Source organism: Maylandia zebra, linkage group LG17 (assembly GCF_041146795.1).
Source record: "Maylandia zebra isolate NMK-2024a linkage group LG17, Mzebra_GT3a, whole genome shotgun sequence".
NCBI classification, from domain to species: Eukaryota; Metazoa; Chordata; class Actinopteri; order Cichliformes; family Cichlidae; genus Maylandia; species Maylandia zebra.
In genome coordinates, this window is record NC_135183.1 from 9,809,974 (window position 1) to 9,826,487 (window position 16,514).

The 16,514-nt window shown below is 42.3% G+C and overlaps 2 protein-coding genes and 1 non-coding gene across 4 annotated transcripts in view; 1 reads left to right on the plus strand and 2 right to left on the minus strand.

Moving 5' to 3' along the window:
- Positions 1 to 1,413: 1,413 nt before the first annotated feature.
- depdc1a (DEP domain containing 1a) lies at positions 1,414 to 9,521 on the minus strand. 2 transcript variants are annotated; one of them, XM_004562049.6, is made up of 12 exons: positions 9,298 to 9,521; positions 7,601 to 7,866; positions 7,330 to 7,474; positions 7,051 to 7,181; positions 6,811 to 6,941; positions 6,431 to 6,478; positions 6,123 to 6,260; positions 4,761 to 5,762; positions 4,043 to 4,215; positions 3,707 to 3,883; positions 3,279 to 3,485; positions 1,414 to 2,836 (listed from the first exon to the last, which is right to left on the minus strand). In XM_004562049.6, exons 1-12 carry the CDS (start codon positions 9,343 to 9,345, stop codon positions 2,699 to 2,701), a joined length of 2,604 nt encoding a protein of 867 aa, XP_004562106.3. In that variant the 5' UTR covers positions 9,346 to 9,521; the 3' UTR covers positions 1,414 to 2,698. The 2 variants fall into 2 exon arrangements, with proteins under 2 accessions (XP_004562106.3, XP_012777560.3); XM_012922106.4 differs by lacking the exon at positions 4,761 to 5,762.
- A 3,416-nt stretch (positions 9,522 to 12,937) lies between these two features.
- Positions 12,938 to 13,009, minus strand: trnah-gug (transfer RNA histidin (anticodon GUG)). The gene has a single exon. It is a non-coding gene; the product is annotated as a tRNA-His (tRNA).
- Positions 13,010 to 13,432: 423 nt separating this feature from the next.
- The window catches only part of aspm (assembly factor for spindle microtubules), a 28,946-nt gene continuing 25,864 nt past the window's right edge, over positions 13,433 to 16,514 (plus strand). The window contains exons 1-3 of the mRNA XM_024799933.2: positions 13,433 to 13,879; positions 14,012 to 14,155; positions 14,919 to 16,464. Of these exons, the coding sequence (XP_024655701.2) occupies positions 13,604 to 13,879; positions 14,012 to 14,155; positions 14,919 to 16,464 (1,966 nt within the window). The 5' untranslated portion in view covers positions 13,433 to 13,603. The remainder of the gene's footprint in view (positions 13,880 to 14,011; positions 14,156 to 14,918; positions 16,465 to 16,514) is intronic.

Below are 16,514 nucleotides of genomic sequence, written 5' to 3' on the forward strand. Positions count from 1 at the left end.
ATCAAAGTGTTTCTTTGTTTGTTTCCTAAAAGCTGATAGCTATCTAGACAAGACTTTTGGGTCTTGACTGCGATCGTAGTGTTGCTGTCTACTGGAGCGCGTTCAGTTGCATAATCTGACAAACATTAAGACACAAAACAACCATTTATTTTGTGATTCAGATTTAGTGAATTTAATTCTAGTATTTTAATAATCTGTTGGCACAAATTATCAGGCATTTAGCAACTTATTGTCACATCTAAATATCTCTGCTTCTGGATCACAAAATCCAACAAGACAGCAGCCAAAATGCTATAACCTACGTTTTTAAGGCAGAATCCAGAAATTAATCGGAAATCATACTGTGTCCATCTTTTAGATACATGATACTTCTTCCATGGCATAATAATATGGTTGTTATTATGATGCCATGGAAGAAGTATCGTGTAAATATTGGATCACAAGAAAGATCACGGAGGTAATAGAGGACAATAAAAATATGAAATCATGAAGCCCGCCAGTTTACACATTTGCAAATAATAAACTTTGTGGTTTAATTCTGACTGGCTACACTCAGATTATAGTTACTTCTAACAAGTAACAAAAAGTTGAGAAACTTCGGGCACACTGAACGAGCTTCTTTAGCAGCGGCCTGGCTGCCCGTGTTTGTTCTGCCTGCTGCTTTGTGAAGCAGCTTTTAGGTTTAAGGAATATTCAGGATATTAAATGCATCTAAGTGATTCTCTATTATAATCTTCCCACCAGGAGCATCAGAGTAACGTAAAAAGAAGTAGGTAATATTACCTAACTGGTGGCCAGGCAGATGTAATCGTGTACCTTTATTGCTGTCCTGTCAGTACAAACACTACTGAAATACTGGACAGCTACACAAGTTTATTCCCAGGACTTTGCAATGGAAACAATGTAGGTACAAAACACCGATGATGAATGCATGTGTGGTTAAACATGCACACGCCATCTGATCTGAGGTAAGCTCAAACATATCAGGGGAGAAGTAATACTTCATGCAGCTTAAGATAAATAAAAAAGGAGAGTTTGACACTTGGGAGTTGAATTTGTTGAGATTTTTTCAGATACTTGAGACAGGTTGTGTAATTCACCCCAGCGTACACCTGTCAGCATGAAACACTGGAATAAATGGATGCTGTTTTTTTAGAAACAAGAAGTCACATGGTACTGCCCGCTAATATAAAACTGTGAAGCTGCTTTTAGGTTTAAACAGTCTCCAGGATACAAAATGCATTTAGGGGTTGCTCGATTATAATTTAAAATCAGTGCAAAAATCTCTCCAACACAAACATCAATTTAATATCAAAGGGAAAAAAATCCTGCCAGGTAGATGTTCAACACCAGAAATAATAATAATGTTCTAAATAAAGCTGTCACTTCAATACAAACACCACTGAAACACTGAACAGCTAAAAACAATTTATTTCCCAGGACTTTGCATAGTAAACAATGTAGAGGAACAGTTGTAGAACACCAATGATGAGTGCGTGTGCGGTTAAACATGCATGCACCATCTGATCTGAGGTAAACACAAACATACCAGGGTAGAAGTAATACTTCATGTAGCTTAAGATAAATAAAAGAGCGTTTGACACCATTTGAATATTAAGATTTCTTCAGACACTTGACATGAGTTGTGTAATTCCCCTCAGTTTACCAAATACCTGTCAGCATGCAGCACTGAAATGAATGGATGCGCATTCAGGTCAAGCTCTCACAAGGCACTACCCATACCAAGGGCATATCAGGTGTCTGATGGAAAAACTTGGTTTGGGAAGTCTAATAAGCCTTAAATATGTATAAATGACCACACTGGTGATTGACATAAGCATGCTGGCCTAGCTCCAAGTGCAAACAATCCACTAAACAAAGCAGGGATGAGACACACAAGCTCAAGAAGTAAAAAGAAACTGGAAAGATTAACGCGATTTAAATAACTGAGCTAGATATGAAAAAGCTGGCATCCTGAAAAAAGATCACCAAGAAATAAAACTAAGATTTCAAAAAGAGTTTTAAAAACTCCATACTTGACAGAGGGAAAAATAAGATGAGGGCAAAGAAAGAGAAAATGCTCAACATCAGGCCTGACAAATAGTTTCAAATAAAACTTAAGCATCTATGATAGAAAATATTGAAACTTCAAAAAAACATCAACATAACAAAAAACAAACAACAACTAGCACTCCCTCCTGCTGTCGACATTCATATAAATTAAGAAATCTAATTGCTCCCATATTGACCAGTGATCTTAGAATTGCATATTTTTCTCCCAATTGCCTTTTGGAGCTTGCTTCTTACTTGAAGTGACGCGCACGCACGCACGCACGCACGCACGCACGATACAAATAGAAAAGAAAAGTGAGGGGACAACAGGTAAAGTACCTTTCTTCATAAAACATGTAAATGGTATGAGCGACTCTGTAGAGCTACGGTCACAAGCCTTCATCTAAGTCAGCACACAAAACTCAATACAAATATACACAACACATGAATACACAAATCAACTCCTGTTAAAATCATCCAGTCTACATTTACTTACAATAAACACAACAGTAAAAACAGCATTTCCAATGTAACACACTGCTTTTGGCTGCCATGGGAAAAACGACTTCTCAATTGTCCTGCCAGGAGTGTGATATCAGTGCAGCGATCACGACGTAAGCGGCGAGAGCGCGCCTCCTGCAGTCGTTCAGTTCCTGATGCTGAAAGCTTTGGTCTTCTTGATGTTGAGGAGTGGAGGTTTAATCTTTGGTTTGTTGTCAGTCTTGCTCTCTCGGTCTGGGGAGGGGAATCGTTGCCTGTAGATGTCTGGGTACTGCTTCTGAAACTTAGGACAACAATAAGAAAATTACACTTTGCTGAGTCTGCAGATTTCCAGCATTTTTGAGGATATGAAGTGACTTGTTATATCCTTGTGTGAACGTCAGGAATCTGAAGGCTACTGAAAATAGCTTTCAAGTTGAAAACACTGCAAATTGACTCAAAACCAAATATGTGTGAGTGTGTATCAAAGACAGCCACTGTTACCTCTCCCATAAGTAAGTGGGAGACTGTTTAAAACCATGGGGTTTGGCATGTTAGCTACCACTGTTACAGTTTAAAACATCACGCCATACTGAAGGAAATTTGAAACTTGATGAGAAACTCATTGGTCAAGTACTAGGGTTACAAATCAAGACAGGAAGAGGGACACTTCTTTATTCACTTTGCATCTGTGTGCAAACAGAACCAGACTTGAGGCATCGCCTGGACTTTCAGTAGACCGTTACCTGTTTCAGTTTCTTGCGTCTGTCCTTCTCACTGATGTTTTGATCTGTCACCAGGATCTCTAGCAGCTCCTCCATGGCCTTCTGAGAAGACTCCAGTTTTTGCTGTTCAAACTCAGCGCCACTGATCTGATGGCAGAACGTGTAGACCGGCAATGGAGGGCAAACCGGATCGCTTTTGTCAGTCTTTGAAACAGAGTCAATTGGGACCTGAAATCAGGACAGCACAAACATGAAGAAATCAACATGTTAACAGATTTTAAAGCTCCCAATGAAGCTGGCAGGTTCCTCCAGCAGCATGAAAAGGTGTCTTTTGAGCATTCACAGCTATCAGCTTGCTTCTGCAGTTGTATTTGAACAGACATGCAGGGTATCACTTACTCTGCTTCTTTAAGAATTAGTTGGTTGTGGTTTACAGTTTGAAGGTATACCTGTGATGTTCGTAGGTACTGTATATGGTCACTGATGGCACCAAGCAGGTACTCTGGGACTGAGAGGATGCTTTGCTGATGATCCATTAAAAATGACACCAGCCTGGTTGCTAACAGCTCATCCAAATCACACTCTTCAGCACTGCCCAGGACACAGCCTGAAAATGTGTGAACCATCTGAAATCCACGACAAACATCCAGATACACAAGTGAATAAAAGGTAAACAAACAGGGACATCATGATAAAAGAACATGACATACATGTCTGTGCTCACACTTCTTTAGGGAATGTTCAGAGTATTAGACAGGAACAAAAAATATTTGCTAGCTCCTTACCAATGTCCGGGTGCCGATAGCAGGGTGGAGGAGAGGCATGTCTACATTCTGGCTGATGCGTGACGCCATCCTCATGAGCAGCTGCAACTTCCTGCGGGAGGCGGGTGGAAGGAGGAGGGTGCAGAGCTGCAGGGCCTCGATGGCTACACGTTCACACTGAGGCTGGAGAACGCCTACATACAGGAACACCGTTAGAAAGTCACGCACACGCAAGTAAGTGTTTTCAGTCAAACTGAAGAACCACACTTCAGCACCACATTCATCCATTGCTACGTCACACTTGCTAGACTACACAATGAATGGATGAATGAGAAAATGAATCGACTACAGCTATGGTGTGAATTGAGGCAGGTAAAGCTTGTGAACATGACACTGCAGCACGACTGTCATCCAGGAATGAAGGACTCCTATGCCATCTTCCTTTTAGACTGTTTCTATAGATTTTAATGAAATCTGGGGGTCTGTATGAGAAAACAAGCACTATTTATCTGGCTAAACTGTGCTGCAGCTACATGATCTGTGAAACAGACTTTTGCCTTTTTCCTGTTGTTAAATGTTAAAGGTCAACTGCTGAATACAAAAACAGAGGCCATTTTCTGGAACTGGCCTTCCTGCTTTGAGTGAGGGAACAAACTGGAGCTAGTAGGGGTGAGATGTTAGATGAGGTTAATTTGATTAGACATAGACACAGAGACAGGTAGAGGTGAGAGGGTCTTACTGTGCTCATTTTGGTTTTTGGGGGGTTGGGAGTTGCCGGCGGACACAGACACAGGCGCTTTGAGCAGTGAAACAGGTTGTGACAGGTGGGACACTTCCAGAGAGCTGAGGCAGCGGCGAACAGCAGCAGGTGCAGGAAGCGTCCAAAGGTTAGAGGTGCTGGAGGCCGGTCTGGGTCCTGTAGCAGCATTAGACCCTTGTGCTTTGGTTGCAGCAGATGAGAAAGAAGAAGGGAAAGGACGAAAGGAGGAAGAGAAGGGATGACAGGAAGATAGTGATGGAGGATGTGAAGCTGAGGAAGCCTGACACTGACTGGAAGGAGAGTTTACACTGAGGCAGCTTGCTGCTCGACCCTGCCACTTAAGCTCTTTGACATCTTCCTCCCTGGTCTCTATGACGATGTCCAGGCAGCTGCTGAAGCTGTGAGGCCGTAAGGAACGAGACCTGTGTGAAGCTGACAGTCCAGCCAAGGGTATGACAGACAGCCTGTTTCTGGCTGTAACTCCTGGAGCGTTTTCAGAAGTAATGGGTGCTGGTTTGGACACAGATGTCCCGAATGAACGAGTGTGAGGTGTTGTGATGGAAGAGCTGTCGTCCTGGCTCCTGCTGCTATAGGCAAAGGATGCCAGGCTGTCACTGGACTGAAACAGCTGTTGTCTAGTAAGAGGGGCAGAGTCATCCAGGATTGTTTCCAGGGAGCAACTCCTTGTTTGAGGTCTTGTGGGAACAACTGTACTGAGGCTGATGCAGCTGCCTCCTAATGGGCCGTCATCGGCACCGCCGCCTCCTTTCAGTGCTGCCAGCCGGGACTGAAGTTTCCCACCAATTACCTCCCTCATGGGGGATTCTGTCTCGTCGCATGTCCCCTGTCTGAGCAGCGACAGGAGGAGACACTCCGTGGAGCGAAAAGACGACTTGGCTGGAGGGGGGACTGCAGGAAGGTCTGATTTCTTGCGCTTCAAATGCTGGCACATAGAAGGCGCTGCAACGTAGCCGCAGAACACTGAAAGTGAATGAAGACATGGAGAAGGGGGGCAGAGAAAGCCAAGGGGGCAGGCAGGGTGTCAGTGCAAGCAGACAGCAAAGGGGAAGGAGAAGGTTTAGTTAGTTCAAACCATTACTGTTCATACAGCTGATCAGCCACAACAAAAACAAAAAGTGCAGCAGCTCACATCACAGTTAGGATTCCACAAACAACCAAAACTTCTGTTAGGGGGTCACAAAGCACTGTTAGAGCTCAAACACTCAACTCACATTGGAGACAACATGTCAGAAAAGACCTGCAGCCGAATTTGATCCTAACACAACACCAACATGTAGATTCTGCAAGGCCTAAAAGATTAACAGGAAGCAGCAAACCCACCTAGAACATTGATAAACAGCTCATACAGTTCATATGTGAGCAGTGGCTGTGGGAGGCTGTAGAAGTAATCGGACACTGTTTTGAAGACATCTCTTTCAAAGCCAGGATAGGATTGTTGTGTGCCGTTGTACTTTGGCCCTGGAAATAAACACCATGTTACTGCAACTGTAACAACACTGAATAATATCTTCAGTAAATAGATCCATTAAACCACATAAAAAAATCTATTAAAAAAATAATAATAATAAAAAAAAAAAAGCTTTTTCCTTTTAAAACTGTTAATGCAGGACATAGTTGCAGCTACTCACAATTGGCCAGGCTCCTCATGGCAGACAGAACCCAGTCTGGAAGGTCATCTATGGAGGCAGTTCTAATGTTAGACTCTTTGTTGGTTTACAGTATAATGAGTCAAACTCATTTAAGTTCGAGACCTCTGGATTAAATTATGTCCAGACTTTTTGGTTCAAAATTGCCCAGAAACACCACATTTTCACAGATACTTTTACCTGAAGAAAAAAAAAATGTATTATGTTGTTTTGGCCTTTTACACTGGAGAATGGCACTTCTAGGACTTTAGTATGTGGTTCAAAGCACATCCTTATGGTAAAAAGTATTTTTTCAAAGATGAGGTCTTTATACATAAACTATCCTGTACATTTTTTTCCTTTATACTGGTGTGTGAACCTACTGGTCTTGTCGTCCAGTGTGACCACTCCGTGTTTGTTGACTTTGGTCATATTGTGGATGATGTTCTGTGGATTCACATAACGATGGTCTAAAACCTCGTCAAGAGATGGAACATCCAGAATCCTCTGAAGACTGAAACACATACACAAGTTTTAGATATACATGGAAGTCTTTCTCATTTTTTTTTAATTTTTTTTTGCACAGAATGGTTTTTTGGGGGGTTAGATTTGTGTGTTTATACTGGGTCAGCGTGATGTCTCTCCAGATCTCCTGTTCATCCTCCACTGTCAGCTCTCGTCTCTGTTTCTGCTGCTCTTCTTCTGGCTGATTGTCGCCTTCCTGCTGTATTCGGAGTGCAGGATCCACATTTTCCTGAAACACATGTACGGAACAAGGACCAACATCACAGAGTGAATCTTATTTTTTTTCTATTAGTGCAAAACTGCATCTATGAACTTGTTTTTCTCTCAAATGCAACATATTATTGTTTTAAATTGAAACAGTGATAAATCTAACTCACCTGGGTTTCTTTCTCCTGCCTTCTTGTGCTTCTAAACCTGAAGAAACCTTCTTTGTCCTTGAATGAAGGTCTCTTTTTTATGGATCTGGACTCTGAGGCTGGAGCTAAACAGGGGATGGGTTTCAGAGGAGAAGTGGAAGGAAACCTGTGGACAAAGAAAACAAAACCAAAAAAAAAACCAGACTGCTTGATGCTGTGTGGAGCACAATCAACATATTAAGCCCCGTTTTGTTAAATAATCCCCAAAAGCACATTTCTGCCAACAGATTACCTGTACAGCACATTGTTGTCCTCCAGGTCCTCTGTTCCCCAGCGTCCCTTTACATCTTCAATCACATGGTTCTTCAGAAACTTCTTTAGAAGCTGAACTGTCTGTTGCCTGGTAACGTCGGGGCCAAAGTTGCTGTTGTTACAGAGCAGCTGGTGCAGCCAATCAACAGCAGCAGAAGCAGTGAAACAGGAAGCATAGTGCCTGAAGTTCTGGCGATGTTTCCTGAGGGGCATGCCAGCCCGAAACAAACGTGTCACCTCATTCCACTGAAACAGGACACGCACAGTTCAAGCAAGGAAACAAGATAACAATGTGTCATACGGTACAGAATTGCTCCATTGGAAAGCTGATAAAAGTGCACAACAATATAATGACAATTGACCGTGAGAAGTAACAGTGGGTAAGACAGGACGCTTCTACTATAGAGAAGATCGCTAAGCTGTAATTAAGCCAGCACAGGATCTGCTGATTCAGATGCTGGCAGATATAGCCAAGCGTTGGTACACATTTCATCAACTGGTAGCTCATTATGCACAAAATTCAAAAAGCATGTGCAGCGTTAAGACCAGTTTTACTTTAAAACAAACTATTTTGGTTTCTGCAGGCATATTGCAGATTCAGGAATCACAAGACCAATGACCTGCAGAAGTCACTTAAGTTGTGAAATAAATTCCTGCACTGATGGACTGGAGGTTTGACAGCAACCGGATTGACAGGTGATCTATCCTTTAGGTCCACCATTAAAGGTGAATGTTAAATGGTCTGTATTTGTATAGCGCTTTACTAGTCCGTAAGGACCCCAAAGCGCTTTACACATTCAGTCATCCACCCATTCACACACTGGTGATGGTAAGCTACATTGTAGCCACAGCCACCCTGGGGCGCACTGACAGAGGCGAGGCTGCCGGACACTGGCGCCACCGGGCCCTCTGACCACCACCAGTAGACAACGGGTTTAGTGTCTTTCCCAAGGATACAACGACCGAGACTGTCCAAGACGGAACTCGAACCGGCAACCTTCCGATTACGAGCGATCGTGAATTTTCTTTTTTAAAAACATATAAACACAGTTTCTTTAAGAACCATATTTGTCAGCCCTATGACACCTGCGCATCTGTTACACTTATACAATAACAGAGTAATCGAGCAGCCATGGGACGTTAATTGCAAACATTATTGGTTTAGGATAAGGATTGATCTTAATGAATGAACTAATATTTGTAAACAGAATTGCTCTAAATATTCCAATTCCACCATCCCAGTGAATTTCTTTTATTAGAAACTCAAATATGTGAGTGTCTATAGCTCACTGAACAAAGGTTGTTGACATATATATTTAAAAGACATCACCGCATATATTGGATTAAAATCACATCAGTGTCGTTAATGAAAATTCGTACTTTGAGGTCCAGTTTTCAAACGCCATGTAAACTAATCGGTCTCGTTAGCTGGATTACAGGTGACGTTTGTTGCTGAAACAAAGTCATGAAGATGATATTAAATCAGAGAGAGCCACAATTTTGCAACGCTGAAACACAGAGAGGATACTTTACTGTGAATTTCTTGCAGTATTGCTTTTAGAGAAGCCGGCAAAACGCGTGTGTTTAAAAGCAGCTGCAGCTCAGTTTAGCGCTTCCGTTGATGACGATCTTACACTGGGTAGCTAGGTATTAGCTAGCTCGTGAACTTTAACTTACCAATTTCGTGGCTCGGTACGGTCCAGGGCTGATAACATGAGAACTCATATTTATCACGGAAGGGCAGCGCTAAGGGTTTCCTTCATTCGCTGTAGCGACGGATACTATCCATCACTCGAAGAAATATTTACGCATTTCTCGCTACAACCTTTAGTTTAGTTACGGAGAAACTCTCCACAGCCTGGCAGCTCCCCATCTGTTCAAAATTACGAGCCCTGTGCTTCTGCCACCGGATTGGATGGACGTTCTGGTCACGTGACCAGCCTCTAACGGAAGAGGGTGGAGGATCAAAAACAAAAAGTGGACTGTGGGGTATTTGGTAGTATGGCTATTTGAAAATTCTCCCAGTTGACACTAAATTTAGGTCTACAGTTAGTTACAGCTGTGTCAGCTGTAGAAAATGACTGTATTGCTATATGCTGAAAGGCCATGCAGGTGTATTTCCTCGTGTGCTACGGTACCCTTTTCTTCAGTTTTCGTTACATTGCGCATTCTTATATAATAATATTCATTAAATCACCGGCACGTAAGCTGTTAAAGTTAATTCCAGGAATTTCCCACCTCTATCATACGCTGTATTTGTGTTTTAGACCTGAAGATTCAGTAATTATAAGCCAGTGGTATAATGCATTTGTTATCTAGATGCCAATTTAAGATTTGTATAATTATACTTGTAAACCAATGCAACATCTAAAAGTATGCCTTTGACTGTTGCACTCTGATGGCTCTTAAAAACCTCATTAATCTTTGCTTTTAAACACACTGGATGCTCCTCCTCAACCAAAAACTCAAACATATTTGACTACAAAGCCCAGCTACAGAACCAGGCTCATCACCAGAGCCTATATTTAAACTTCATGCTCTTTGCACATGGGTTTCTATTTAAAAGGTTTCTAATAAAAATAATTAATAATTATACATTTTATATAAAGATGTGAGTGTTTTACTGTTCGGACTATCCTTCTGTTCCAGCCTGTCTTAAGTGAAGGAGCAAGTCCTCCTGGGGAGGCCTTTTGCATTCACTGAGGCATGGAATTTACATTAGCATATCTTTAAAAGCACTCTGTAGGGGAAATCATTTACAGCCACAAAGAGATGAAAGACAAAAAAGACAGTGGGTGTTAGAGACAATTCTAAAGGGATAGATACCAGGAGGATGTGGTTGACTCTGGCCACACAGTAATGATTCCTTCCACTTGCCTCCGAAGTTGGGAATTGGAAGTGACATGAGTCCTAGACTGAATGCTTGGCTTTCTATCCTAATGATAGAGCCTAATGCTCTGCGATTGGCTCATTTAGCGAGTCACAAAAGCTCAATAGTGGCAGTACATATTGAAGCTTTTACAGTTTTACTGATGTTTACTTGAAATATCACCATCTTGGTTTGTTAAGTTGGGGTTGGTGGAGCTGCTCCAATTTTCTGAGTGGCAAGATATTTCCTATTTTATGCACCCTTGTATTTTTACAGTTGCATTTTTTCTATTGGTATTTGACATTGAAAATATCTGTGGCTCATTTGATGGATTATGAGATGATAACTTTTATTCCCCAGTGGTTCCCAAACAAGATTTCCAGACAATAATTCCCCCCCCCCCAATCCTCTCACACTTTTTTCATGCGTTATCTGCTATCCAGATGTTCAGGCCACAAAGGCCCTAAAAGATGGGCTCCATAGATCAAGTCAGCAGACTAACTGAGGAAATCAGAGACTGAGATATAATTTGTCTTGGTTCCCCTTGAAGGAAGCCAGTCTGCAACTGTAACCCACCTCTGATGCACAAAGTAGACAAAACTAACATCATATGGATGAGTTACAACAGTAAAATGCTGCTTTTGGATTGCTGCATAAGTGAACATAGCTACAGCGAGGGCCTTGAGCCACTCAGGGAGAGCTGGGTCAGGAAGGGCATTCGGCATAAAAATGCCAAATAAAATGCATAGATCACTAAAATGCATCAGTGAAGGCAATCTACAGTAATGTCATATATAACAATACTTGATAGGGGTCCTTTTCAATCATTTTTAAGATTTAAGTTAGAATTCTGGGTCTGCTGTGTATGTGCTGAAAAGTGTAATATCGAGTTTCTGCTTATCATTATAGTTATTATTTAAAAAACTGAAAACGTTTCATTCACTGCGTAATGAACTGATTTAATTCATTCCCAGCCGAGAAGACTGTATTTGTGTCTTTACTGTATGACTTGAACGGAAATCGACAAGCTGTTGCTGAAATAATGAGAAAGGCTGCCCCCAGCTGGGCACAATAGGGAACTACTGCATTTTTGGAAACCTAGTCACTCTTTGGTAATTTCAGTATTTTTGTTTTTACGCTTGTTTAAGATAAGAGATAAGATAAGATAGAACTTTATTAATCCCTCTGGTGGGTTCCTCTGGGAATTTCGATTTCCAAAAAGCACAGCACCGACAGAAGTTACAGTTACAGAATGTTATATATATATACACACACACACATATATAAATACAGAGACAAATATAAATAAAATATACAAAGGGGATAAATAGAATAAATAGGAATAAAAATAAAAATACAAGTGAATTGCACATTTCAAGTATTGAGGTCTATTGCACTGTTGACTATTTACAAAAAGTATTGCACAAGGTATTGTACAGTGAGGTGAAGAGGCACTACAGCTTAGTTGTTCCCCCCTCCTTTGTCCTCCTGTTTCCCCTCCCTCTCCCCTCCAGGGAGGAGTTAAACAGTCTGATGGCGTGTGGGACAAAGGAGTTTTTAAGTCTGTTAGTTCTTGTCTTGGGGAGAAGCAACCTGTCACTGAACAGACTCTTCTGGTTGTTAATGGCCGTGTGCAGAGGATGCCCAGCATTGTCCATGATGTCCATCAGTTTCTTTAATGTCCTTTTCTCTGCCACTGTCACCAGAGTGTCCAGCTTCATGCCGACCACAGAGCTAGCCCTCCTGATCAGTTTCTCCAGCCTGGATGAGTCCCTCTTTGCTGTGCTGCTCCCCCAGCACACCACAGCATAGAAAAGTACTCCAGCAACCACCGACTGGTAAAACATCCTCAGGAGCTTCCTGCAGATGTTAAAAGACCTCAGCCTCCTGAGGAAGTACAGTCGGCTTTGGGCTTTTTTATACAGGTGCTCTGTGTTGCAAGACCAGTCCAGTTTATTGTCCACCCACAGCCCGAGGTACTTGTACTTGTTGACCACCTCCTCCCCCTCTATCTGAACCGGCAGTGGACCTTCTCTGGACCTCCCGAAGTCCACAACCAGTTTATATGTCACAAAGACAAACGGGAATATTTTGGGGTATGCACTCTTCACTATAGTATTTGATTTTATTCTGTACAGTTGTGTACTGTATTTATTCTTATTATATTCAAATTTTTGCTACATAACTTTTGCACTGTCCACTTCCTTCTGTGACAAAACAAATTTAGTTTTGTAATAAAGGTTATCTTATCTTATCGTATCTTAGAGAGCGAATAAAGATCTTACAAGTGTTAAGGACGACAGCCAAAGTGCTAGTTAAAGTTGGTTTCCAATTACAATTCAGTTATGTTTTTTTCACTTCCTAGTTCAGAAATAACTTAAAATATGTCTGATCCGACAGGATTTGTGTTACTTTTTTTTAAAATAATATTTTTTGCAGGGAAAAATTTGCCGTGACCCGGATTCGAACCGGGGTTGCTGCGGCCACAACGCAGAGTACTAACCACTATACGATCACGGCGAGCTATCCGTGGGATGAGAAGCACGAGTCGTTGACAGAACCCCTATGCTCGCATAGTGGTGAAACACTAAAATCCTATTAATTATGGCCAATACGGGACCAACAGAAAAGTCATTTAGAAATTCGAATTACAGTTTTTATCAGACTTTGCTGAGCGAGCAGCAAGTTACTTCTAAAACGGTGAGAGACACGTTTGCGGTCTGTTTGCTTATGGCTCTACTTTCTTCACGTAGTAGAGTGGACATATTTTCTGTGCCTCGTGGTGTGGGCGTAGCCTACGGCGTTTTAAAAACGTATTCGCTTGCTGATTGGTCAACCGTCGTGTATTCATACGGATTCAATGCATTCTCTTTACCCATTGGTTACGGGGTCGTTATCTCTCGTTTATCATTGGTTCAATAAACAAGACGTCCGAATTTCAAACTAGATTGTCTGTCAGTGTGTTGTCGAAGGAAGCGAGAGTGAACGTTTGCTAGCTAACAAGTGTTGGGTCTAAACGGCCATTTGGAAACAGTTAACATGTAATTAATGTTAACTAAGCTGTTTTTTTCTAATTCATTTTATAAGCTACAAGATTGACTTTATTAATTACAAATGGCACAAGGCGTACATTCGGGACAGAGAGGATTTTTGGACTTCAGTCCAACAAGGAGAGACTACACAGACAAAGAGAACGATGTTCCTGTCCTGAGTTTGATCCAGTTTTCAAAGGCTCCTTTCGTAACCTTTGGGTCGGTTAAGCTGGGTACCTCCAAGTCGGCTGTTCTGAGGATTGAGAACCCTACAGAGTATGCTGCAGCGGAGGTTTCTGTTGATAAGATCCCCTCAAGTAAAGGCTTTTCAGTGGACTGCAGCACGTTCAAAATCCAGGTATGTTTTAGCTTATACAGAAAATACACGAGTACCCATTCACACACCAGATTCCAAAATCCACGGGGATTTTCATATCATTAAATACACTCTTAAAGATTTCTGTTTATAAGAGTCGGTCCTTGTTTCCAGCCTGGGGGCTCATTCACTCTGGTGGTGACCTGGACGCCAACCGAAGAAGGTGGGATCAGAGAGCTAATCGTCTTAAATGCCAGTGGTGTCCTCAAACACCAGGCTGTCCTGCTGGGGAGAGCAGAGGCACCAAAAAGGAAAAAGGTAAGCATCCACAGCTTTACACGGAGGCTCTTACAGCTAATGTTACTCTCAGATAGCTGAAGTTTTTTTTTCCGCCTTCACTTTGCAGTATGTCTTGATGAGCAGCTGCCAAGTAAGAAAGCAGCAGTGAAGACATTATTTATTCCAAAATACACTGTTAATCATCGGAGGTCACATCAGTCACTAAACAGAAGTGAAACCATGTGAAAAGTAAAACAAAAGCATTTTTAGATCAAGACAAGTTGTTGGATATGAAATATGGTCATTGATCTGTAAATTGTAATGTGCACGTAATGACAGACTCAGTGAAAACTGAGATATATTTATATCAGGATGTTCATCATTGTGTTGTGTCTGGCTTCAGCTTTTTTTTTTTTTTTTTTTTAAATTTTAATGTTGCCTATTGTAACAGTGTTTTTTAACATACATTGCATCCACTGGCCTGTCTCACTTGAGGTTAAGTTAGGCTGTATGTGAATGAATGACTTTAAGCTATTTTAGGTAAAGAATATCACATTTGACCTCAAATGAGAAAATGCCTTGCCTTTTTTGTACCAACAGTAAGATACAAAAGTAAGGCTTTTGGTGATATTTGGTGAGTTCAGTGCAGTTGTGATGTGTGCTTTCAGTAATAACTGATATGACTCTTTAGTCTGATTATTATGAGGCAGTTATAGCCTTAACTGGAGGCCTAGCTTATATGATTTGTTTTGTAGGCTGCAACTTTACACATCATTGAAAATGTGTGTGTGTGTGTTTTCAGAAGACCTTATGGGACACAATCAAAAGCAAGAGAGAGGGTGAAAAAATGACAACACTCAGAAGGAAGGTCGAGCACCCCCCTCTCAAGATGGCTGCCAATAAAACCTTCCAAGTGTCTCGAAATCCACAGTACAAACGAGACAAGCCACGCAGCCCGCTCGCTTCACTTAACGAGGGCAAAGGTGCCATAGAGAGGTCCCTAATCAAGCACAGCCCCGCTGGGGATCGCTGCCTGAAATCAGACAAGCAGAAAGCCTTAAATCTGAGCCAGGAGCAACAGTCTCTGGTCTTGCCAGAAAAGGAGAACGTCCAACAACTTAATAGGAACTCTCCGCTGGTTTTGCTTGTCCCGGCTGCACAGGTGGTAGACTCTGGTAGCATGTCCGCGAGCCCAGATGTCCTTGCAGGAAAACCTGAAAACAAAGATCTTACCAAAATCCTCAACAGGACGCTGTCGCCAATTGGGACGCCAGAGAGGTTTAAGAAGCTCATGCCTTGGATTGAGTCAGAAATCCCACTCCCTGCTACTGCAAAGTCTGCAGCTGCTGCTGCTGACAGTGAGTTACCTAGAAGCCCCCTCCCGTCTTTGAAAGAGGCCCTGTTTCTCATCGACTCTGATCTGATCGATGTTAACACCAGCCCTCCAGATAATAATTCGAGCTGTAACTTTTCAGATTCGCTCGAATCTAACAGTGAAAAACACGGCTGTCGACCTGACACAGATGTCCTCAAAGCGTCATCTGGTAGCCCTGAGCTGTCAGAGTCCAGCGAGCCCAGACTTACTTTCTTTGTCAGCAAAAAAGCAGAGAAAGTGAGAGAGCTGTGTGTTTCGGAGGCTGATAAACTTCCTGAAAGGACAAAAAAAGGTTCTTTCACCTCTGCCACAGTGACAAAGGGTAAGGCACCGGTGGAGGCAAATGGTTCAAGTGGAAGGAAAATAAAGAAGTCACGACGAAGGCTCCTGCAGAATACGCTGGAGCTGTCTGATGGCAGCTGTCCGTGTGAGTCAGGTCCAGAAAGTCCTAGCCTTCCTGTCATCGACTCGGACAAAGGAATCAGCCCGTGTGATGACAAACCTCAGGTCCCAGAGTTTATCTTCTCCAGCACCAGCCCGAGGCTCGCTGCCTCACCTGCACCCATCACCTTCCCTGTCTCCTCCCCTCCACCTGTGGCTCCTTCTCGCTTTTCTTTCTCAGTAACGTCCCCACCTCATTCAGTCCTTGCTCCTGTTGCTTTTACCGTCGCCTCTCCAACACCTGTGAGCTCATCTTCTCCTCATCATCATGACCTTTTGTCAAAATCTAAAGTGTACGAGCAGCCCCTAGCAGTTTTTACACCTCCTCATGTTCAGGAAGACTTGTTTCCCGTTAACGTAGTAGCGAAGAGCAAGAAGAGGAAGAGTGAGGAATTTCTGAAAACTGATGGGAAGAGTGAAGATGACAGGAAAACCAAGCAGGTAAAAAGGAGCAAGGTAGTTCCTGGGAAAACCGAGCCCTCCCGATCAGTCCAGGAGAGGAGAGGTGCATCACAAAGGCAGAGAACATCAGGTGAGCCTCCTTCAAGAAGGTTGTTCATGTCTTTGTTGAGTTGGAGGCTG